Genomic DNA, 25,212 nt, shown 5'->3' with positions numbered 1-25,212 from the left:
TGAAAAAAATGTAATCTGAAAAGTAACAAGTAACTAAGGTTCCTAGACAAATGTAGTAGTAGAATATAAAGTACAATATTTGCCTCTGAAAATTAGTAGAGTAGAAGTATAAAGTTGCATAAAAGGGAAATACTTCAGAAAGTACAAGTACCTTGAATTTGTACAGTGAATATAGTTATCAATCGATATATCAAAATATAACAGTCAAACAGACTTACATTGCTAGTGGCACCCCAAACACCTGGTTGGGGAGGGGGGGGCTGTGGAGAGGAGACGTGGGGGGCTGGCCGGTGGGTTTCAGAGACGCTCTTAACTTGTTGTCGTACCTGACAGAGACAAAGAAGATCAGCTGCTGTCAACTCTTACTTTAAATCTGTGGATTCAAAAAGTTAACAAAGATGTACACAGATGTAATTGTGTGTAGGTTTCAATTATTTCTGGGATGAAATGTATTTTAACAGGATACAGAAGTTAAATAGCAACAGTGAATGTAATACAAACACCAATTTCAAAACCAATACCATGACCTATTAAAAGACACAAAATGATAACAGTAGGAAATCAAATGCAGATATGGATTGTGAATAATGGAGTAGATTTGTGGACTATGACATTAGCTCTTACTCTTTGACGCGGGCAGGAATGAGCAGCTGCTCACATTTCACCACATCCTCCAGCTCACTCAGGTAGCTCGCATAGTTGATCTTCCTGCCAAACTTAAAACTACAAAGAGAGAGAGAGAGAGAATTCACTTCAGTTACCTTGTCATTTGCTGCATTCACACTCTGTTGTTCTGAACTTGTTTAGTTTGAAATGGGGAATGATGATGATTATGTTGCCAAATGCTGGATTGAAACTGGGTTGAATTTTCACATTTTATCATAAAGTTGATGACAAAAGTTGATGACAAAAGTTGATGACAAAAGTTTTTTTTTTTTTAAAGAAATGGACAACAGAAAATGTGAACACATAAACTAAGTAAATCAGAAAATATGAGTATATTTGATAAAAGGTTATAATGTGAAGGTGCCTCAGTGAGCCATCACAGGATGACAGTGAATAAGCATTCACAATAACAGGACATTCAGCCATGTTTCATTTGATTATTTACCCTCCTCCCATGATCATGAGAGCTGTTGTATAGTTGTCCTGTGATGAACAGCTACATGTTTGGACCTGGTCTTGCACTGTACTGCTCTACATACAGACGGATGACCATAAAGTAATATAAATCGGTCTTATCTCAATCAACAGGAAATTACTTAATTAAATTCATAAAAATCATAGTTCATGTTTCTCAAATGTGACAAATTGCTGCTTTTCTTTCTTACATGATAGTTTAATTAATAGCTTTGGTTTTTTTGAACAGTCGGTCAAGCAAAAGAAAGTATTTTAAGACGTAAACTTGGCATTTTAAGCATTTTCTGATGTTTTATAAAGACATTCTTAACTACAAAAATAATCAGCAAGTTAATCAATAATGGATAAATGGTAAATGGACTGTACTTGTATAGTTCTTTTCTAGTCTTCCGACCACTGAGAGTGCTTCAACACTACATGTCGTCATTCACCCATTCACACACTGATGACAGGGGCTACCATGCAAGGTGCCACCTGCTCATCAGGACTATCCAACATTCATACTACATTCACACATCATAGGAACAGCCTAAAGGACAACTTGGGGTTAAGTGTCTCTCCCAAGGAGGACATGGAAATAATGACTACAGCCCCTTTTGGCTACTCCCTGAAATGTGTCTGTAGTAACAGGATCCGGGGAGGAGGGGCCAGCTTTGAATGCTGTGGGTTTACAGTTAACAGCAACCAACAATGTAACATAGTATACCTTTTAATAAACAAAGGCTTTTAAAGAAAAAAACTTAAATAAGGTATGAAAAGAATATTGTTTTGCTATCAGGAATGACACTTGGGTATCATATGTTTCACAACACATTTTACAAACGTGTGTCAGTACTCTTATTGAGCCGGGTCTTGTCAGCCATTTGTCAAGTTATAAAGGAATTAAATACTTTGAATGTGAAGCATGCTGGCTTTAGCGGTTACCTGGAGAAGTGATGCAACAACTCTCCTGACTCAGTGGAGAGTGAAACACTGTTGGATGAAGTTGTTGTAGTAGTTTTCTACAGCTGCCACTAGAGGTTACTAGAGTGATTTCATCAGTTATGTCAATGAAGTCACTTCATATTTCTGGGAAACTACAGGAACTCAAATATCGTGTTGAAGTAACACAAGTATTCACATCACTGTACTTTATGGATCTATGGAAACACTGTGCTATTTTCAGATTGAGTTTTCTTATCGGTGTAACTATTGCTGACAGTAAAAACATGTCAGTGATTATTCAACAGCAGGATGGAAGCACATGAAGAACTAATCTGAACACCTTCACAGCTTCTGCATGAACGTGTGTGTGAATGGGTGGCTATAGTGTGCAGTGCTTTAAGTGGTCGGAAGACTAGAAAGGAACTATAGAAATGTACCATAGCTAACGAGGTGATCTCTGCATGCAGGCAAAACAGCAGCACAGAAGCAGGAAGTGCACCATTGAAAATAGGTTTCATGTGTTCAGGATGTGATCTTATCTTAAACTGATCAATTTTATACTTGTTCTTTCTGTATTAATCCTATTAATGCTAGTAAACAGACATTGATCATTATGTGCAACAGCTTGTGTGTTGTAATATTCAATATTAATGGTTCACCCACAAACCCATTTATAGCCCCCCCCCCTTATAAATCTTAAGCCCCTAAACTTCATCAGAAGTCATTTTACCCTCGTTAGACTTTTGGATTATGTGAATAAAGAGAAAAAGGTGAATTTAGGTGAAATGGTGTGGTCCTATACAGGACTAGTCATATTGTTCTGATACACACAAAGTAGTAAACAATGATGGTTTACACTGTAGAAGTGTCAAGAAAACCTCCTGTTTAACATGTAAAAACGTAAATTTACATCTCTCGAAACATTTGATTTAATGTGACATAAAAAAGAACCTGATGATTGGTTTGAAGAGGAACAGCAGAGTCTTGATGAACATGGTGGGATGAACGATATACAGAGCCTTGATGTTCTTCTTGTACCTGAAAACACATACAGATGATGTCCTGTACAGTTAGTAGGATCTCTGAAGCAGAGTATGCAGCTGTATGCTGGTTTCTAAATATTCCACTCATTTCACTAAGGCATGCAGTGCTTCCACTTTTACTTTAGGAGAACATCCAACGCACTTCAAAACAACCATCGACAGTGTGCTATAAATTTGTAGGTCAGTTTTTCTGCTTGGTCATGTTGTCTTTTATTTCCATACATAAGTGCCACTCATTTGGCAAACACGTAGAATGATAGCAGATAGTTTCATTGATCTAAAATGTCACTATTACATTTTAGATTGTAGAGTAACTCAAATAGTGAGTTCTGTTTTCTTCTTGATGATAATCCTACAGCGAAGATGCAATGTACAAGGCAGTAAAGCCAAGAGAAGAAAATGGCTGGATGAATTGAATTCAGCCGATTTCTTGTGTGTAGCAGGATCATAAAACTCTCCGTTCGGATCGTATCATGGATTTGAGGCACAGATCTCGAAATTGGATCAGCACAAAAAAAAGGTAGCAAATATAAAACTTTTCTGCCTCCGATACCAATTACCAATCATTGATAATCCATATTGGTCAATACAGATGGTTCTGTTGATATATTTTATGGCAGCTGGTGTACAAGGCTCCAGACTATTTCATTTTCACCACCATCCCAAAAATCATTTCAACCGCTCTGAAGTCAGTATAAACCATCAAACATTATAAATGTTATCTTTTTACTTTGTTATAGTCATCTATTGTGATTTTTGCATATAAACGCAGAAGGAAATGAAAGATTGTATTTGTATTGATTAAATCAAATCTTAGTTTTAATTAGAGCTAGTGTTATGAAGTACAACAGGTCATAATTCATCTCTAATATCTATTTATGTTGTTGTGAAAACATCTTCAAAGAAATGGATTTATTCAAGTTACTCACCAAAACCTACGTTATACAAAATGACATCTAAACACATCATAATGTTAAAATGTACCTTCACCCAATACTCATTTTCCCGTAACAGAGCCTGAACGCATCATAATGTGACTGAAGGGAACCTCCGTATGTTAGCCGTTAAGCTAGGTTTATAGTTGCACCACAAAACAACGTAACCACGGCCTGCGAGAAGGCTCCGCAAGTGGTCACAGCGCAGTATACGGCCGTTTTATGGCTCTGATAGAGGCAGCGACCTGTCAATCACTGTGTAGCCCCGCCCTAAAGCATCCCCTGCTTTATGGTCTGTTTGACTCTAAATGGACCATCATTTACTAAATGAACATCATGCTGTATTGAAGAAGACTTGAAACTAGAGATTGAGACCATAAACTCATGTTTACAATGTTTACTGAGGTAATAAATCAAGAGAGAAGTAGAGTCATTTTCTCATAGACTTCTATACAACCAGAGGAGTCGCCCCCTGCTGGTCAGTAGAGAGAATGCGAGTTTAAGACACTTCCACATGGCTTCACTCTTCAGAACCGAAGGTTGCCGCAGGGTTTTGCAGGTTACGCTTGTTGTCGTTTTGATTCTTCACAGTTCATTTTGTTTGTACACCCTCTGGCGTTTCAGAGAATCACACAACGAACATCCCATTGGGCATAAACTGGAGCTCGCTCGCCATCTGCGGAGGCTATGTTGCAAAGCGTAAGTACAAACAAAGCTTATGCGCCGCGACCACTTGCCAAGTCAATTTCACAATCAAACAAATTCAGAGCACTTTTTGCGCTTGTCAGTGTGCTGCCATGAAAATAGGGCCCGTGTTTACTTTAAAGAGATGAAAGTGATGGATTAAGGCAAGACGAAGGCTTCAGTCACTTCTCATGTGATGGTCTGTGGCCCCTGTCTGTACACGTCGTGTGACATGTTGTACAGATATTAAGTGATTTGTGATATTGGACTGTAGAAATAAAACTGTACTGAAGTGATGTTGTTGAGCTTACTTTCTGTCAAACTCTCTGTATGCGTCTCGTAGCCAGCTGAGAGAGGGTTTGTTTTCCCCGGTCAGCCCATGGTGGAAATAGATCAGTGTGTAGTCACTTTCAACATACTGATCCAGTGTTCCTTTAAGATACCTGCAAAAAATACAACAAATGAATTGTCATTTCAATAGATACATATGTATCTCAACTGGACTCAATAATCTGGTCCAATTTGACCAGGAATCACATTTACACCAACCTTCTTAAAGCTGAAACACATTACAGAAGCCCTCAGGACATATGGTGAAAAACAAACATCAAAAAGCTGAAGTGACATTTCCATTCACAGTTCCACGTTATTGAGAAACAGGACTCACTGAATCATAATGCTTTGTATTAAGAACGCTTGTTACCACCCACAGAGCCATGAATACACAAGCAGGGATATTTACACAGCACACAATAGATATAAAGTTAGTACAGAGTATTGTGTTGTATACTAGATATTCTGTCTATGTGAGCAACATGAGATTCCAGTGTCTAATGCCCCTATGGTTTATCTCTCACTGAATAAAAGTAGTATTATTCTATACACAAGCTTTTGAACTAAATCATTTCACACAAACATATAACTAACAATTACATATACATTTTTGCTGTATTGTATTCCAATTCTATGATTGTTAAATTGGTGAGATAACCACATGGCTGTGTGCAGGGCATTAACAAACAAAGCTACGAGTGTACAGCTCTGTTAGTTTTCCATTGGTTCTTACATCAGCAGCTTGTGATGGTCCAGTTGGTGGTGTGGAGGCATCCTGCATGCATTAAAGACGATCACCTTCCTGCCAAAGTTATCATCACCTGCAGACACACAGAGAGAAAGAGCGGGAATCAACATCAACTTTTTACTTTCACTCTATTACATATTGTTAAGAAAACATGAAGTCAGACTTCTGCAAATTAACATTTTAGTCTGAACAAGTATTTGTAAAAGATAAAAGACAAACTGAACCATCAACTTTACAGTGGGACACATTAGAAGACTGACCTGCCACTTCAATGATCTGATGCCTGGCGATGTCATAGAACGGATGGTCCCACGGGAGGTGAGGAGAGCCGGCGTCGAAGCGCTGGGAGACATCAGTCTCTGAAACACACACAATAAAAACAGCAGTAACATCGGGGCTCATCAACACTCTGGTCTTTAATACTTTAGCCCCGGGGCCCGTTTAATACGGGGTTGCAGTACCATCCCTGTGTTGGTCTGTCCGTTCTGGGCTGCTGTAGAAACAGGACTGTCCATCATGAAATGAATGAAGAGGACCCGGTCCCTGTGTAGATATACAGGTGCTGGTCATATAATTAGAATATCATCAAAAAGTTGATTTATTTCACTAATTCCATTCAAAAAGTGAAACTTGTCTATTATATTCATTCATTACACACAGACTGATATATTTCAAATGTTTATTTCTTTTAATTTTGATGATTATAACTGACAACTAAGGAAAATCCCAAATTCAGTATCTCAGAAAATTAGAATATTACTTAAGACCAATACAAAGGATTTTTAGAAATCTTGGCCAACTGAAAAGTATGAACATGAAAAGTATGAGCATGTACAGCACTCAATACTTAGTTGGGGCTCCTTTTGCCTGAATTACTGCAGCAATGCGGCGTGGAGTCGATCAGTCTGTGGCACTGCTCAGGTGTTATGAGAGCCCAGGTTGCTCTGATAGTGGCCTTCAGCTCTTCTGCATTGTTGGGTCTGGCATTTCGCATCATCCTCTTCACAATACCCCATAGATTTTCTATGGGGTTAAGGTCAGGCGAGTTTGCTGGCCAATTAAGAACAGGGATACCATGGTCCTTGAACCAGGTACTGGTTGCTTTGGCACTGTGTGCAGGTGCCAAGTCCTGTTGGAAAATGAAATCTGCATCTCCATAAAGTTGGTCAGCAGCAGGAAGCATGAAGTGCTCTAAAACTTCCTGGTATACAGCTGCGTTGACCTTGGACCTCAGAAAACACAGTGGACCAACACCAGCAGATGACATGGCACCCCAAACCATCACTGACTGTGGAAACTTTACACTGGACCTCAAGCAACGTGGATTGTGTCTCTCCTCTCTTCCTCCAGACTCTGGGACCCTGATTTCCAAAGGAAATGCAAACTTTTCTTTCATCAGAGAACATAACTTTGGACCACTCAGCAGCAGTCCAGTCCTTTTTGTCTTTAGCCCAGGCGAGACGCTTCTGACGCTGTCTGTTGTTCAAGAGTGGCTTGACACAAGGAATGCGACAGCTGAAACCCATGTCTTGCATACGTCTGTGCGTAGTGGTTCTTGAAGCACTGACTCCAGCTGCAGTCCACTCTTTCTGAATCTCCCCCACATTTTTGAATCGGTTTTGTTTCACAATCCTCTCCAGGGTGCGGTTATCCCTATTGCTTGTACACTTTTTTCTACCACATCTTTTCCTTCCCTTCGCCTCTCTATTAATGTGCTTGGACACAGAGCTCTGTGAACAGCCAGCCTCTTTTGCAATGACCTTTTGTGTCTTGCCCTCCTTGTGCAAGGTGTCAATGGTCATCTTTTGGACAACTGTCAAGTCAGCAGTCTTCCCCATGATTGTGTAGCCTACAGAACTAGACTGAGAGACCATTTAAAGGCCTTTGCAGGTGTTTTGAGTTAATTAGCTGATTAGAGTGTGGCACCGGGTGTCTTCAATATTGAACCTTTTCACAATATTCTAATTTTCTGAGATACTGAATTTGGGATTTTCCTTAGTTGTCACTTATAATCATCAAAATTAAAAGAAATAAACATTTGAAATATATCAGTCTGTGTGTAATGAATGAATATAATAGACAAGTTTCACTTTTTGAATGGAATTAGTGAAATAAATCAACTTTTTGATGATATTCTAATTATATGACCAGCACCTGTATATGGCTTTTTCTAAGCTATCAAAGTTACAATGAGTCTTAGTTTCAGGTCATTATACACTAATGAAAACAAAGTTCTGACTATTATATTACATTTCTGACAATTAATCCTCCTGTTAAACACTGTTCCTTCCAGGGATTCATTCATACTAGGATTCAAGGATTTATTATGGTCATTATACAATACAGTCTGTTTCTGCACTGATTCATTTCATTCCTTTGTATTGTTAGCGTTGCTGTTCAGCAGCATGTCTCAGGAGGTAGAGAGTTGTCTGGTAATCTGAAGGACCTGTGATCAATGCCGGCTTTATACCTTTTTATTTATTGATATTATGTTAACAGACAACTTCAAGTTGTGGTCAATAACTTTATTGTTTATGATGTTAAGCGACTTAGAGTGGAAAAATGCCATGGAGCTGAAAAATAAAACTAAAGATTTGACTTGCATGATGCATTTTATAAAATTGGTATCGAAAAAGTGTCAACGCTTTTCATCTGCATAAAAAATGTTTTTTCACCTTTCTCTTTTAACCAAAAGTAAACTAGACGACCAGCAAATCCAAATGTTCTTTATATTGTTTTTACCCTAACCATGGCAGGGAAGAAACACCAATGCCTCATGAACCTTCGTGATCCATGGCTCCTTAAAATGAATAATACTGTAAATGTGCAGAAATCCCCTTTTTGAATGAAAGTACATATTCTCAGAATCAGCTTTATTGGCCATGTACGCGTAGGCATACAAGGAATTTGACACCGGTTTTTCGTAGCTCTTCACGTACATACACAGAATTTACAAATAAACAGCGAAAAAAAGTAGAACGCATTTAACGACTATGTACAATATATATATATATATATATACACACACACACACACACACAGTATATATGAACATAACCCTATACAACAATAGTGTCCATGGAATTAAGTTAGTAGTGCAGTATGACTGATTTATTGTTCACTAGAGTGACGGCCAGTGGAAAGAAGCTGTTCTCCTGTGTCTGGTGGTTTTGGCGTACAGAGCTCTGTAGCGCCTATCAGAGGGGAGGAGTTGGAACAGCTTGTGTCCAGGGTGTGAAGGGTCTGCAGTGATCTTTCCAGCCCGCTCCCTGACTCTGGAGGTGTACAAGTCCAGGATGGAAGGCAGGCTGGAACCAATGATCCTCTCTGCAGACCTGACAGTCCGTTGTAGTTGTTTCTGTCCTGTTTGGTGGCCGATCCAAACCACACAGTGATGGAGGAGCAGAGAACAGACTGGATGATGGTGGAGTAGAACAGAATCAGCAGCTCTCTGCTGGGCCATTTTCCTGATGGTGTTGATGTTGGGGGCCCACTTCAGGTCCTGGGAGATTGTGGATCCCAGAAACCTGAAGGTCTCCACAGCAGACACTGTGCTGTTGAGTATGGTGAGGGGGGGGCAGTGTTGGGGGGCTCCTCCTGAAGTCCACTGTCATCTCCACAGTGTTGAGCTTGTTTAGCTCCAGGTTGTTCTGACCACACCAGAGGACCAGCTGTTCAACCTCCCGTCTGTATGCAGACTCATCACCGTCCCTGATGAGGCCGATGGCCGTTGTGTCGTCTGCAAACTTCAGGAGTTTAACAGACGGGTCCTCTGAGGTGCAGTCGTTTGTGTAGAGGGAGAAGAGCAGTGGGGAGAGCACACATCCCTGGGGGGCGCCAGTGCTGATAGTCCGGGTGCTGGATGTGATTTTTCCCAGCCTCACCTGCTGCGTCCTGTCAGTCAGGAAGTTTGTGACCCACTGACAGGTGGAGGCTGGCACAGTGAGCTGGGAGAGTTTGGGTTAGAGTATTGCTGGGATGATGGTGTTGAACGCAGAGCTGAAGTCCACAAACAGAACCCTTGCATATGACCCTGGGGAGTCGAGGTGTTGCAGCATGTAGTGCAGTCCCATTGTGGCAAACCAGGGGGAAAAGCCGAGCCGACACAGTACAGGAGGCGGATCCCCAAGCTCAGGTTGGGGGAGGTGATAGAGGGAGTATACTATCCGGTGCAGGTGCTGCAGCCACTAGGCACGTGGCAGTGGTCACACCTGCAGACCATGAGCTAATTACAATGAGCATATATTCCCAGGGCTGTGAAGCAGCACCACCAGACAGACTGGGCAGAAGAATACAAGGATCTCCTGAACCTCTGGAGAGGAGCTTCAGCAGACCGGAGGTAATTAAGCGGACTCACCGCTCTCCTCTGCTCTGCCCAAACAGGACGGAGGAATCATCTCACACTGGGTGTAGACTGAAGGCCAAAGACCCCAACCGGGAGGAATCTTTTGTTGAGTTTGACCCTATCCCGCTTTACCCTATCCTGTTTATTAAAGGACACTTTATGTTACATGGCTACTGTCGCTGAGTCACCTGTTTTATCTCTGAATCTTGCCTCCATGTCCCCCGGGTTGCCACACCATACTGACTGCATCATCCACCGACCTGTTAGTACGGTAGGCAAAGTGCAGGGGGTCCAGCAGGGGCCCTGTTATGTTCTTCAGATGGGTCAACACCAGTCTCTCAAAGGACTTCATGACCACAGACGTCAGGGCGACGGGCCTGTAGTCATTTAATCCTGTGATGGAGGTTTTCTTGGGGACCGGGATGATCGTCGAGCGTTTGAAGCATGAGGGGCCTTCACACAGCTCCAGTGATCGGTTGAAGATCTGCGTGAAGATGGGCGCCAGCTGGTCAGCACAGACTTTCAGGCAGGAGGGTGAGAGACCGTCTGGGCCCAGAGCCTTCCTGATCTTCTGTCTGTGAAAGAGCCGACTCACATCCTCTTCACAGATCCTCAGTGCCGGTGGGGGGTCGTTTGGGAGAGGTGAGGAGGAGGCAAGGAGTGTGGGTGGTTGAACTGATGACGGGGCAGTTGGGGGGTGTTAAAGTGGACTGATCAAACCTGCAGTAGAAAACATTCAGGTCGTCAGCCAGTTGGTGATTCTTCTCAGTGGGGGGAGGGTGGTCTCCTGTAGTTGGTGAGTACTTGCAGGCCTCTCACACTGATGAGGGGTCGTTGGCTGAAAACTTTTTTCCCAGCTTTTCAGTGTAGCTCCTCTTAGCTACCTTGATCTCCCTCGTCAGTGTGTTTCTGGCCTGGTTGTACAGAATCCTTTCACCACTTCTGTAGGGCTCTTTTTTAGCCCAACGAAGGTCCCTTTTTCAGTAAACCAGGGTTTATTGTTGTTATACGTGCAGAAGGTTTTAGTCGGTGCACATATGTCCTCACAAAAACTGATGTACGATGTCTCTTCTGCGTTTATATATTGTGTTTTTTTACATCTGGTAATTCTTTAAATTGACAGATTAATATTGTAAATGTGCAGAAACTTGATTTTGGTTTTATGCACTTGGGTTAGGGTATGGGCATTATTTCTTAGTTATTGTACATGAAAACTATATTTTAATGTGAGTAATTAGGTACTTTCTTTGCATGCAACAAAAAAAAGAAATTTAAAAATAATTAATTTTATCTGTCTCATACAATACATTCATGATATTTGATTTGCATATTTAATCAAGCATAGTAACCATTCTGCTCTGCTAAAAGTACCTCTTCTGCTTCAACAGAATTAGTTTAGTGTTTCCCGTGGCTTAGTTGAAGAAAAAAAGTAATTTCTGTCTGTGCGTGCACTGCCTAGGAAGTAGTAGTTGCAATTTTAATTTGAATTCTTATATCCTACTTATATAAGTTATAGTTCATATACTGAGTCCACACGTTTGCATTTAGTTAAGTTGGACTATGTAGTAATACAAACAGTTCAGTTTGTCAGGTGCATGCAACATTTATGACATTGTTGGTCAATCCTATTTTGCTGCAATAAAAATGATTGAAGTGAGATGAACAGACTGAAAACTTTATCTTATTAGATAAAACATGTTGACACAGTTTTCCTTTGGGGACATAATTTGAAGTTGAAAAAAAGTAATAAATCGCAATGCTCAGAATATCGCAGTATCGTGATAATATCGTATCGTGACCCAAGTATCGTGATAATATCGTATTGCGGGACCTCTGGCGATTCCCACCCCTACTATTTATAGCATCATAAAAATCGGACCAATGAGAGAACAGTTTGCTCGCGCATGGCGTTTGTTTACAAGATAAAAAACACAAAAAGACAAAACTTCCTGCACCTTGCCTTCGAAAAGGTAACGACGTACACCAGAAGATTGGCCAGATTAGCCACATCTGTAGGCTCATCTACTTGCAGAGAGTAGAACTATCTCTTCTTCACGTGACCGACTAATGTAGCCAGGATGTCTTCGGACAAAGCATCGATGCGGCGCCACAGTGTTGTTGGACACCAGGATCATGTCCAACTTGTTTGCTTCTCTCTCTCCAATCATACATTCCACCATCTCTTTGGCAGCTGGCAAGCACACGTCTTCGGCGATTGTGTGAGGTAGCCCCTTTCTTGCTATTCTGTGACCAGATATGTAGCCCGTAGTGCGTTTTTTGTAGACCCAACATGAATGAGACTGCAGTTATTTTGGGCTGTTTTGTAACTCCTCCAATTTCGATAGAAAAAATGTAAGGGGCTTTTGACTTGCACTGGCATGTTTGGTGTTCAGGTGGCGACGTAAATAAGAGGGCTTCAGACAGCTGTTAGCCAGAACCTCACTGCTGCACTGTCTCCTAAAAATTACGTTCCCCCAAAACTAAAATGCATTCTCAATTACGTTTGACCAAAAATGTATTTTCTCCCCGATTACGTTTGTGTTTGACTTATTACATTGACTTATTACAAATACGTTTCTAATCAACATTTTAACACTAACATTTTTTTCCCTCTCCACCACCGCCTCTCCTTCTCCCTATTACGCGGTCAGAATACTACCACAACACGCCGCCTGTCTCCGGCAGAAATGCGCACGGGAACAACACAGAGTTGTCGGCCGAGATACCACCAAAACACCCCGCCTGTCTCCAGCAGAAACGCGCTCATCCAGGCCGAGCAACGAGGAACATTACGCGGCTACAATACCTCCACAAAGGCCCGCGTGTAAAATCCGGGAGTAACCGTGACTCTCTTAAGGGTTAGGTTTGGGTGGGGACGTGGCTTCCTAGTGGAAGTTATGGTTAGGGTTAGATGGATACAAATAAATAAAATATACCTCCATAACACCCCGCCACTCTCGGCTCATACCTCCCCAGCAACGAGGCACATCACCCGGCCACAATACCTCCAGAATGTCCCCCGGGTGAAATCCGGGACTTGGTTTTATGGTTCCGAGTGGCGGGCGCTCACCCGTTGGCGCCGGACGAGAGGTCTCCAGCCGCCCCCGCCGTGAGGCACCCCATCGTCAGCCCTCGGAACAGGCCGCGGGGCAACAACTTGTGGGTGGCGGGGGTAGAGGCGAGGCAGATCACAGAAAAATAATAAAGACTAGAGTATGGCAAATATATGTTGATGAGAAACATATTTGTAATACGTCAAACACAAACGTAATCAGGGAGAAAATACGTTTATGGTCAAACGTAATTGAGAATGCATTTTAGTTTTGGAGGAACGTCATTTTTAGGAGACAGGGCTGCACCATTAGACCACCATTACATTTTTCCTCTCGCGCACCCCCTAGAGGCAGCTCGCGCACCCCCAGGGTTGGTGAAAGAGTTTAGAGGGTTGGTGAAAGAGGATGAAAAAGAAAAGAAAGGGGGGGAGAAAGGCAGATCCTCAGAACAGTAGAATAAACAAAGTGCGGATGAGAAAACAAAGTAGAGCCTCCATCTTCATTACTTTTATATTTTTGTAGTTTATTCTCTCCTGAGTAGTGAAGTTTGGATGTATCCAGGGTCGGGTAAAGTCTGACATAAAGGTCTCCCCACAAATTAGGGTACCCTGAGCCTCCAAGATAAAGAACTCTGCCAATACATTTCCATTTAGATCCTGAAGGAGCTTAAACATTCAAGAAAGTAACCAAAACACCCTCCAGATATCCCTGGAACAGTACAAATGTCTATATGTCTACATTTTATTTACTGGTAATCAACATTGCTACCCGACTCTTAGAACCCCACATGGTCCCATTCTGCCAGAACGCTGCTCCTCTTTATTGGATTTCCCAGACCATCGACATTATAATGAGTTACTTGAATTGACTTGAGACTGTGTGTCTTTAAGTATATGAAATCCCCTGCAGGCCTTCATATAAATCATGTCCTACACACCTGGTGATACAAGGGCCGCTAGCACAAACATAATCAATAACTAAATAATGAACCCAATCCCAAATACCAACATTGACTTCTAATATGAAGGCCAGAGTACATATCAAGTGCTTTCTGACCAATCGTTACAAACAGCTTTCATAGTCTGCTATGGAACATGGCGCTCCTCTGACCTGCAGCTTTGAGCTAGTTAAGTTAACATGTGCATGTTCAATAAGACCCGCGATGGTGAGATGTACGCCTGATCGTTAACTAGTGGTCCATTCAGACGGTCTGAAGGGAATTCTACCATAATAATAATAATAATAATTAAAGCTGCGAGCAGCATTGATCGGGCCCTCGGAACTTCACGCACGTCGAGGGTACTAGCAGGACTCTTGCCATGCATTTCTGTGACCGTCATACACTGCGTGCATGAGTTAAACGGTATTTGCTGGTACTGGCAGGACTCTCGGTGACGCGGCTATGAATTTCTGTGACCATCACACTCTGCGTGCACGAGTGAGATATTTCCTGCGTAGACCAGCAGCGTAGCAAGATCATGTTGCCAGGTCTTAAGCCTCAAATGTTTTGAGTGTACATCCGATACAATCATAAATGTAAGCCTTTAAAGATCATTAAGAAAATTAATGTGTGTGAATGTGCTTCAGTGTTTGTAACATAACAGACTGTCAGTTTACTGGGATGGGTTCAACTCCCTGCAGTGTCCTGCTGATTGTATTTGGACTTACATGAAAGTTAACAAAACAGTAGTGCCATTTGCTGTTACTTGAACACTTTAATTTAACACTGTTTTCATTTTAAGTTCTTCTGTAACTTTAGATTGTAGTGTGAAGCATTCATTGTAACGTTTAACCTGATTGTCATGAATAAGCTCTGGACAGATCATTTATACTAATGCCCACTGACATGGTTTGAAAATCCACTGTTATCTAACTTTTACTCTCCAAGCATCTTAGTTTACACATATTTAAATCAGAGAAGTCTTTTTCTCATGGTGTGCCCACAAACCCTTTTAATAAGTTCATTGTTTGGGCCGCTGTAATTATAGAATCCTGCTTACGTCCGTGCTTATCAGTAGGTGGCGCTATGACTATGAGTTAATATTGGCATGCAGAAGTCCTAAAGCCATGACAGTCAACAAGCATGTCAAGTTTGGGACAGTTTTGAGAAAGTACAGTCAAGTTACAACAGCTTGATGGATGATGGCGAACCATGTAAAATGCCCATCACACCATATCCACGTCGTTCGATGAAACCCAAAGCTTTTACTAACTTTTAATCGCCAAGGTCTTTAGATTGTTCTGACCAAATTCTAAGCTGATCGGATTAATTCCCTAGGAGAAGTTCGTTAAAGTGCAGCGCCTGGAAATGACAAAAACGACACTAGAAATTCATAACAAATTCAAAATGGCTGACTTCCGGTTGGGTTTAGAGCATGGTCCCAAGAGACTTTATTTTAAGTCCACATGTGATACATGTGCCTACCAAATTTTATAAATCTATGTGAAACATACAGCGAGGGCTGCTTCGTTGAAATTTTGTAGGGGGCGCTATTGAGCCGATTTGCCACTCTGAACCAATAAAATCATATTCTATAACTACATTTCGGGCTTGTAATCTGCTTGCCAAGTTTGCTTATGTTTCGAGCATTTTTAGCCTCTCAAAATTACCTTCGTTGTTAACGGCGAAGACTGCATCGCCACGACAAAGGTGTTCGACGAAACATCAAAAGCTTCATGAACTGGCATTATGAACTTCTTATATTTGTGTGGAACTAATTTGATATCGAGTTGTTTTACCTACTAAGAGAAACAAGCCAAAGTATAAAGACTAACTTCCTGTTACCAGTAGGTGGCGCTATGACTATGATTCAAAATTGGCCTGCAGATGTCTTCAGGACTGGAGTCTAATCAAACATGTGAAATCTGGTAAAGATCTGATGATGTGGAGTCGAGTTACATCAGTTTATTTTTTCATGGCGAAGGATCGAAATTCACCGAGCTGCCACGTCGCCGCCCTTCGACAACTTCTTACAATGTTCACAATGAAGCATTATCAAGGTCTTAAGGCTGTTCTGACAACATTTTAGAGGGATCTGATTAATCTGTGAGGAGCAGGATGTCAAAGTACACAACTTACAACTTACAGTTGCCACTAGGTGGCGCTATTACTATGATTCTAAATTATCATATAGATGGGTCAGGATGTTATGACATATGAGAGATTTGGAGCAGATTAGACAATATATGGCCGAGTTACAACAACTTCCTGTTTCGCGGCGAATGGTGTTTTTTTGACGCCACGGATACATAGTTCGATAACTTTTTGATCTTTGAGTAACTTTTCACTGCCAAGGTCTCAAGAGCATACTGACCAAATCTGAAGTCAGTCGGGTTAAATCTCTAGGAGGAGTTCGTTAAAGTATGACGCCTTGAAACGGTCCAAAAACGTCATAAAAGTCAAAATGGCCGACTTCCTGTTTGGTTTAGAGAAAAATTCCAAGAGAATTTTTTGTACGTCCCATCACGATCCACATACCTACCAAATTTCATACAGCTAGGTGAAACCCGGTGTTGGGGCTACTCAATAGGGGGCGCTATCGAGCCAATATTTCATACCGCAGCTGGACACCCCCAATCAGACTGCAATTTTCGCAAATTCTGGCTTGCGTGCCAAATTTCACAAAATTCCCAGTATCGCAAGCACCTCCTTTTTGCGACGAAACACGTAAAATAATAATAAACAATCGAATAACAATAGGTCCTCTGCTCCGACTACGTCGGTGCTCGGGCCCTAATAATAACTTTATTTATATAGCATCTTTAATCAGATGAGCAGATTGCAGGGCTGGAGGCTACAGCAGACAAAAGGACTTTCTTCTTGTAATATTACAGCTTTTCCCCTGAAAATATTGCGACATTATTCACGACTTCTCAGAGAACACAGACTTTTATGTACAAAGAGTTTTTTAAATAAGCAGACATTTTTTCTGAAGCACATATGAGCTATTAAAGTTCAGGTGGTTGTAAATTAATTCAAATAAATTGATGCTTCATTGAGGTTCATAGGTGCATACATGCACCTATGAACATGAATGTGCATACATACATGCACATTTAAAGAGGTTACTTCCCCAAACAAAAGACACAAAACAGGAAGGGGAAGTATCATGTATACATGTTTGTTGGCTCAGCAGTTATAAGATAAATACTTAAAAGCAATTCAGAATGCCTGAGAGCCTTACTGGATTATATTCCATTATATTTAGGGTTCTAACCCCGAAGGATAGTTCCAAACATAGAAGGGTAGAAACCTATATTTGCTGATCCTGAGCTAGAAAGAGACTTAGACCAATAACTGGAAATGATGTGCATAATTATGCTTCTCAAAAAGTATTACCCTTCTCGGCCACATGATGGTGCTGTTATGAATGCCAAAAAAATGCCTTTTTGTTTTAATACCTCTGTTTGCTACCCAATTTTCTGAGATTCGCTATTGGAATAACATTGTTAAAATGTATCAAAATATTGTGGATCTCTTATTTAATTTTTAAGATATTGACCAATGAACTTCAAAAGGGCGTGGCTCATCACAAAAGTAGACCAAAGTCAAAATCTCAGTCTTTCTGATTGGCTGCAAAAGTAATTATAATTATATAATAATAATAATAATAATAACATGCATATTCTGGTGATTAGCCTATATTGTAATTGATGGGACCTGGATAATGGATAGTTGACCCTATGGGTTAAGGTCAGCCCTGTCAATAACATACGTCTCACCTGACTTTGTGAGAGTGGACTCATCAGGGGGCCACTGCTGGTCCTCGATGGTGGTCAGCTTCAGCTGTTCTAGCTGTGCAGTCGCAGGGTCTTCACCCAATTCTACCAGCAGCTCTGAAGACATCACACCCACTGTGGAAGGACGCTACACTCACACCGAACAGCGATGTCTCTCACACACACAAAGCTGCGTCTTCCACGGAGCAGCAGCCAGAGTCCTGCAAGAGACAGAGACAGCCGAGGTCAGCTGGGCAGAAACTATTGATTATCATGAAAGTACAATAATCAGTTAGACAGTGTGGCAGACAGCGTTGTGTGCTACTCATATACTGAGATACTATATTCTATATTGATTTGGTCATTGTAGTTTAGATTCTAATGTTTAGCTGCGAACTAATTTCACATGTATATGTTGTGTTAATTGTATTACTTAAAAGGGCCGGATCCTTTAAAACACAACTGAATGTACGGTGAGATACCGTTGGGTTAGTGAAAACATATGTATTCTTGTTATTGATACATGTACACTGACCCTTACGTGTCTTATTTGTTTCAGGTCTAATACTGTGAAGTCTGGTGCCCTGCAGTTTGATCTCTTCTCTTTGTTTTTCTTCAGTTGAGAGGAAATTCAAATATTGTTGCTTGAAACCGACTTGTGCTGCGTTTCTATAGAGAGTCACATGCGAGCCGCCATGTTGGCCCATTGTTTTGCCCTTCAGAGATCATCGTGCATGTCACCTGACAGAAAACTATAAACACCGCAGCAATGCAAATTTCCAAAAGTTGCAACACTTGTCCAATAAAAGGTGCGAATAGATTTGTGCAACCAGCAGGATCCTTTGACCCAGAGCAGCGTCTGGCAGTCTGTCTGAGCTACTGGAAGATATTTTCTTGAGTTTCCTTCTAGCCAAATGCTTTGAGTGAATCAGAGTTCCCTCTGGTAAACAGTTCATCAGTAAGTACATCTAGGGCATTTATTGTGAAAGGTAAGAAGAAATGTGTGCTGCCTCTGTCATGATGGAAAGAAGTAAAAAGCTTTTGTACTACTGAGCCTCCGTCTTTGTACAATAAATTCTCTGTGTTGAATATGTCTGTTGCACACATGATTGGTTTATGCCTCTATTCGCAGTGCAAAAGCTAAGAAAATTGACCTCACTTGAGAAATAAATGTCGCTTTTTTTAAAAGCCTTAAGGGCAGACATGAAACAGGGTTTAATAATTAGGATACAAATGAGTGTATTCCGTTACTGTTCCAGGTACATACGACTAAATGTGTGTCTTGTGTCTTCATTACAGTCAGAGCATGTGAATGCAGCTCTACTCTTCATCACTATAATGCTGTAACTCAGAGGTGATGATGGTGACCCAGCGATGTCCAGTAGTCTCCAGTGAGAGCAGCAGCTGCTGCACGTTGTAACGCCGTCGCTTTAGTCGTCCTCTCCTTTAATACAACTCGTGTATTCTTCTTGTGACGGTCCGTCTTGAGGCTCATACGTGACGTCATTCGTTGCGATCCTAAAGGTGCGTTCACACCAAACGCGACGCGAACGCACCTTGAGAACGTTCCTCAGACCGACATCTTCCACAACACTAACCGGCTGCAGTTTGTCTCCACTTCTCTGTAGCATTTGTTAGCTTTGCTTTTGTTTATCTATACTTCTCCCACACGCTGCATCAACGTAGTCTGCTGAAGACTTCCTCCCCCGCTGCCAGTGAGCAACGCACTTTCAAAATAATAATAAAAAATAAAAAACCACGTTAACTTGCCCAGCACTAGTAAAAATACTTTCTTCATTATTATGTACATAAAGCAGAAATAGGGAACAACGTCACTTCACTTTTTTGGTCCATCAAACAGGACAAATGTTGAGTATGAGTACTGCTGCTGCTTCAAGTTCAAATCCAGCAACTGTCCTATGCCAAATTATTGGATGATTATTGATTTTCACAGCAGGAAGGCAGAACTGGAACTGTAGCGTGATGATGTTCCCCTTCTCTGCTTAACATACAAAACAATGCCTATATTTCAGGTTTTCTTTTCTTTTCTTTATTTGCATAGTTGGTATTGAGGCAATCCAAAAGAAACAAAGAAAGTTATTACATTACTTTTAAAAGGTGCAAGATCTGAGATTGGGAGCATGTTAAATTGCCTCTCAATGACTCTTACCATGTCGAAGATGGGCCGGCGGCTCACAGCTAACAGCTCATTACTAACAGTACAAGCTACAGCAAAAGTGCTGCCCCCTAACCGCCATGACAGCAGAGCTAAGGGCACGCTCACATGCACTAACATTGGTTTCAGATTTTAGATGATGTGGACAGTAACGGGTCCCTCAGTATAGCCAGTATAGGTCAGAGCACAAAGGACACCAGCTGACTGTGACATCATCTGTATGATGATGAGCTCATGATCAAAAGTGAAACCAGAACCAGCAGCACATTTCATTTCCAATCATCTCTGTTGGACCAGACCAGATACTAAGGGGTACGGAGGACTTCTTTTTCATCATCAGTCAGAAGGCTGAAATCATGCGTTAAATATAAAGAAATAATCAGAAAAGCAACATGTCATCCACGTTTTCATCAGTTACTCATGTGATAACGAGTGGTTGAATAAACAACCTGTTGTCATGTGACTGAGGATCCACACTGAGACTATGCTGTCCATTTAGAATTAAACACTATTAACGTCCGCATTAGTGGAATGCCTCTCACTTGTTCCAAGAGACTTTGCCATTATTACTTGATAAATGACGTTAAACAATAAATAGATCATTAAGAATTATTGTTGATTAGTTCGATTTAAAAACATCCAACTCCAGGTCCTTTTACTAGCCTTTAACAGCTGTGATGTCACAGTCTAGTCCTCTCTAGCCACATTTCCAATTCCCAAACCACACCTTGGCCATTCTTCATCCCTCCTTTCCCATCACCTGATTGCACCAAAGATGAAATAACAATCTGGTTAATGTTGAAAATATGTAGATATAATACCATTTCCACAAAAAGCCCAAAGAATACTGTGATACTGCCCATCCCTAAATGACATGTTTTTTCTAACGAAATATTCTGCTTCAATCCATTAGTAAGCCCTTCAAAAACCACATTTTCATGTGTTGGTCAAAACAGATGTTGTTGTTGTCGTGTTATAGCAGCTGGTGTTCAAAGTTCACCACCATCCCTGATATCAGTGTAATAAATAAAAGATTGTATTTTATTGATTTAAAAACGTCTCGTCATGATTAGTTTTCATGATGTATAATAATGTGCTTAGAGCTCGTGTTAGGAAATTAAACAGCTCATAATTCATCTCTAATATCGATTTTATATTCATGTGAAAATATCTCCTTCAAACTACTTGATTTAGTTCTCACTAAAATCTACACTGTACAAAATTACATTCAAACACATCATAATGAAACATCAAAATTGACCTTTGCCCGATACTCATTTTCACTGAACGCATCATAATGTGACTGAATGGAACCTCTGTATGTTAGTAGTGCTGCTAACGTTATTAGCTCTCCTTCTGTCAACCCCAACACAGATTTGTTATTCGCAATGTCGCATTATTTTGATCGCATATTTTGACTGAATATCTGCGTATGTCAGTAAACCTTTACTCAGCTTAACTATCATGGTGTCAAATAATCAATCCCGAACCGTGCAGGGGATCCTGACGGGTCATGGACCGCCAACGGTCCGTTACACCAATACATTTAACAGCACCACGAACTAAATGTATATAACCACAACACAAAATGACACGCATGCCAGCAACTTGTTACTGTTTTTGATACGCTACAAAAATATAATGAAGCAAAGAGAAAGCAAGAGAAAAAGAACAACTGAATACAGAGCAAAATAAATAACAGATGTTCCATCATCAAATTCAGTCAATCACAGGTGAAGACCGTTACTATATCGTGTTGAACCATAATCTAATAATAATAAGCCTATTGTATGATGTAGGTCTGGTGTCCATAGGTGCAGGTGTACGTCTGTATCTGCTTGTGCGCATACATGCCAATTTATGGAGAAAAAATATATATTCACATATGTGGACAAAATGTTTGGTACCCTTCCGTTAAAGAAAGAAAAACCCACAATGGTCACTGAAATAACTTGAAACTGACAAAAGTAATAATAAATAAAAATTTACTGAAAATGAACTAATGAAAATGAGACATTGCTTTTGAATTGTGGTTCATCAGAATAATTTAAAAAAACAAACTAATGAAAATGGCCTGGACAAAAATGATGGTACCCTTAACTTAATATTTTGTTGCACAACCTTTTGAGACAATCACTGCAATCAAGCGATTTCTGTAACTCTTAATGAGACTTCTGCACCTGTCAACAGGTATTTTGGCCCACTCCTCGTGAGCAAACTGCTGCAGCTGTCTCAGGTTTGAAGGGTGCCTTCTCCAGACTGCATGTTTCAGCTCCTTCCACAGATGTTCAATAGGATTTAGATCAGGGCTCATAGAAGGCCACTTCAGAATAGTCCAATGTTTTGCTCTTAACCATTCTTGGGTGTTTTTAGCTGTGTTTTGGGTCCTGTTGGAGGACCCGTGACCTGCGACTGAGACCAAGCTTTCTGACACTGGGCAACACATTTCACTCCAGAATGCCTTGATAGTTTTGAGATTTCATTGTACCCTGCACAGATTCAAGACACCCTGTGCCAGATGCAGCAAAGCAGCCCCAGAACATAACCGAGCCTCCTCCATGTTTCACAGTAGGTACAGTGTTCTTTTCGATCCGTGTTCCGTTCGGATCACCCCTCCCGGTTCGGATCACTTGTGAACCGCAGATCAATTGATTATTTTATTTTTTTTACAGTGTAATAAAGTTTTACTGCTGCTGTTCCTTTTCAAGTAACAAGTCCCCGAATGTCAACGCAGAGTATCAGTGAACACTACGGTGCCAAGCGCGAGTATCAACACAGCTTAAAGGGGGCTGACATGTCCATCAATGAACAAGAACCAAGAAGAATATGGACAACGTCAGGCAAACACGCATAGTAAGAAAATAAAAAGGTCCTGGAGACTTGGACCGCAGTTGTAAATTATTCATTAAGTTGAATCTGGTTAAAAACTAGAGGTTGCAAAAGTTCTCGGACATTAATGAACTGGACAGTTCAGATGAATAAATGACCATCGTCTCATCTCTACTGCTGATCAGCACACTGACTAACAAACGGTCTCATTCTCTATTGTTTTCTATGATTTCACATGAACTTCACAATGTCAGCATCTTCAAAGGGCAGTATCACTAATAAGGTACATGAACTAACTATCTCACTCAGAATAACACCATCCACATCTTCACTTCCATGTTACCATAAAGAATGCAGAGGTATCTATTGATGCTTACAGCGTTTTCAGGATGGACGGAAATATACACAGGGAGGAGTAGTTATATATGTACAAAATAATCTTCCTATGCTACATGGGTTAGGGCTTCACAGCTACGCTACAATGCTGGGTGGATTTGCTGGTTTCTCTTTATATTGGTGCACTAGTCTGTATGTGTGTGTCTAAGTGGTTCTGATGCTGTGCTACAAAGGGAAGTAAAACCATAACGTTGTCTCTGGAGGTGAGATCTCCCCTAATATTCTCTTCTGACACCATTTTGTCTGTTCTTGTCTGTATATTAAAACGACCAATACAAATACTGTATTGAAGTGTTGGCTCTCTGCGTGCAGACGAGCTAACAAGCTCACGTTAGCTCCTGATATGGCTGCAACAGGTGAGCAGTCACGTGACTGGTTTATTTTACCTTTACCCACAAAGTCAGGTTTCGATCATCCTGATATTGCTTTAAAGCGCAACGGGCTAACTTAGCAACGTTAGCTGCATATGTTCCGGATGTAACACATTCGCATAATACGTTAGCAGGCTGCTACGGTTAGTGTCGCAGTCTGTCTAGATAACGATACACATTCAACACTAACTTCTACGCGGTGTCAGAGACAGACTGGACCCACATCATTCTGTTTACCAAATTCACGTTAGCACGAGCTGTACGACAATGAGCCACCACGAAAGCCTCGCGCGAGCATTGCTCTTCCACTTCATTGTGGATATTTAAGGCTATTTAACAGAAGCACATTTATACACAGTGAATGTTGGCTCAACGTTACCGTGACTGTAAAGCTTTGTTTTCACCCGACAGGCTGTGTGGCGTCTGACGGCACCGGAGACTCGATCGGTGCTGTTGACAACAATCTGCGTCAACACCTTTTCCGGTGGATTATTTTCAAAATAAACGCATGCACTTCTGTTTATGCTGTACATATTTTAACATTCATGTGTTTCCTTTTTGTGTGTGATGTTGATATTATTTATGGTGTCTCTTCTTCTTTCGTTTGGAGCTACACTGTTGCTTGGCAATAACGAAGTATCTTGTGACTTGTATTGTTTGTACTGTTCCTAACAAAATAAAAGTGATAGTGCACGCGCCTCCTCGTGGTCTTATGAGGCAATAAATACAACAGCAGAACCCAGTGACGATGGGTGAGGGGACGTCACCGTTCTCCTAAGAGTGGTTCAGTTCTCTCTTGCTCATTCTGCAGATAATGGTGCCACTACATAGTTTAAGAACATTAATATTGTCCCTCCTGCCACTATCACATTATGACACAACTATTGACCAAAGGTTTGATTTAAATTAATTTGATGCATTACTCACAAGACAATTAGTCAGCTGATGAAAATACAGCAGCCTATATCACAAATGACATGGAGATCATCTAGAAAAGGTCTGCCTGTTTCACATGAAGCCTCAGGAAAGATTTGATGCTCCAAGAAGCTTTATCTCACCATCGCTACTCATTGCATTCATGCTTCATAAATCATAAAGGTTGTGTGCATTTGTGACGATTATCTTGCTGAACAAAACTTGTAAGTATGGCAACGTTTTTTGTTTGCCACAGAGCTTATTTTCTGTAATATTCCAAAATTCAATGGAAAATCTCATTGGATGTGGAGGGAACCAGTGTTGCGGCAAACTTCCGGGGTTGGCTTACAACAATACGTCATCCCTGCACGAGTCCTCTGACAGCTGGTTCTATCGGCCTTGCTCTTGTTTGAAGTTAAAGGAAACTTACAACAAATATCCTGCAAAAGATATCCCTGTAATACAGACTCTATGGGGAGGACTCCTGGTACCCGTCTGTCGTCATATGTGTCTCACACACAGGGTACATCCCAAGTCTCTTAATTACATCCCCGTTTCCCTCACTTGCGTCCTTTCCTTGCGTCTTAGTCCCTCCCACCAT

The 25,212-nt window shown here is 41.1% G+C and overlaps 1 protein-coding gene across 1 annotated transcript in view; it reads right to left on the bottom strand.

The window, feature by feature from the left end:
* Window positions 1-24,192, bottom strand: part of arhgap1 (Rho GTPase activating protein 1) — a 37,192-nt gene extending 13,000 nt beyond the window's left edge. Inside the window, exons 1-8 of the mRNA XM_076094276.1 lie at window positions 24,076-24,192; window positions 17,928-18,145; window positions 6,068-6,166; window positions 5,793-5,880; window positions 5,038-5,169; window positions 3,016-3,102; window positions 625-723; window positions 219-326 (exon numbers count right to left, since the gene is read on the bottom strand). Of these exons, the coding sequence (XP_075950391.1) occupies window positions 219-326; window positions 625-723; window positions 3,016-3,102; window positions 5,038-5,169; window positions 5,793-5,880; window positions 6,068-6,166; window positions 17,928-18,051 (737 nt within the window). The 5' untranslated portion in view covers window positions 18,052-18,145; window positions 24,076-24,192. The remainder of the gene's footprint in view (window positions 1-218; window positions 327-624; window positions 724-3,015; window positions 3,103-5,037; window positions 5,170-5,792; window positions 5,881-6,067; window positions 6,167-17,927; window positions 18,146-24,075) is intronic.
* Window positions 24,193-25,212: the final 1,020 nt, after the last annotated feature.

The sequence above is a fragment of the Anarhichas minor genome, unplaced genomic scaffold (assembly GCF_050575085.1).
Source record: "Anarhichas minor isolate MPS153535 unplaced genomic scaffold, ASM5057508v1 ptg000018l, whole genome shotgun sequence".
Lineage (NCBI taxonomy): Eukaryota > Metazoa > Chordata > Actinopteri > Perciformes > Anarhichadidae > Anarhichas > Anarhichas minor.
This window is presented reverse-complemented; position numbering and strand designations above follow the sequence as displayed.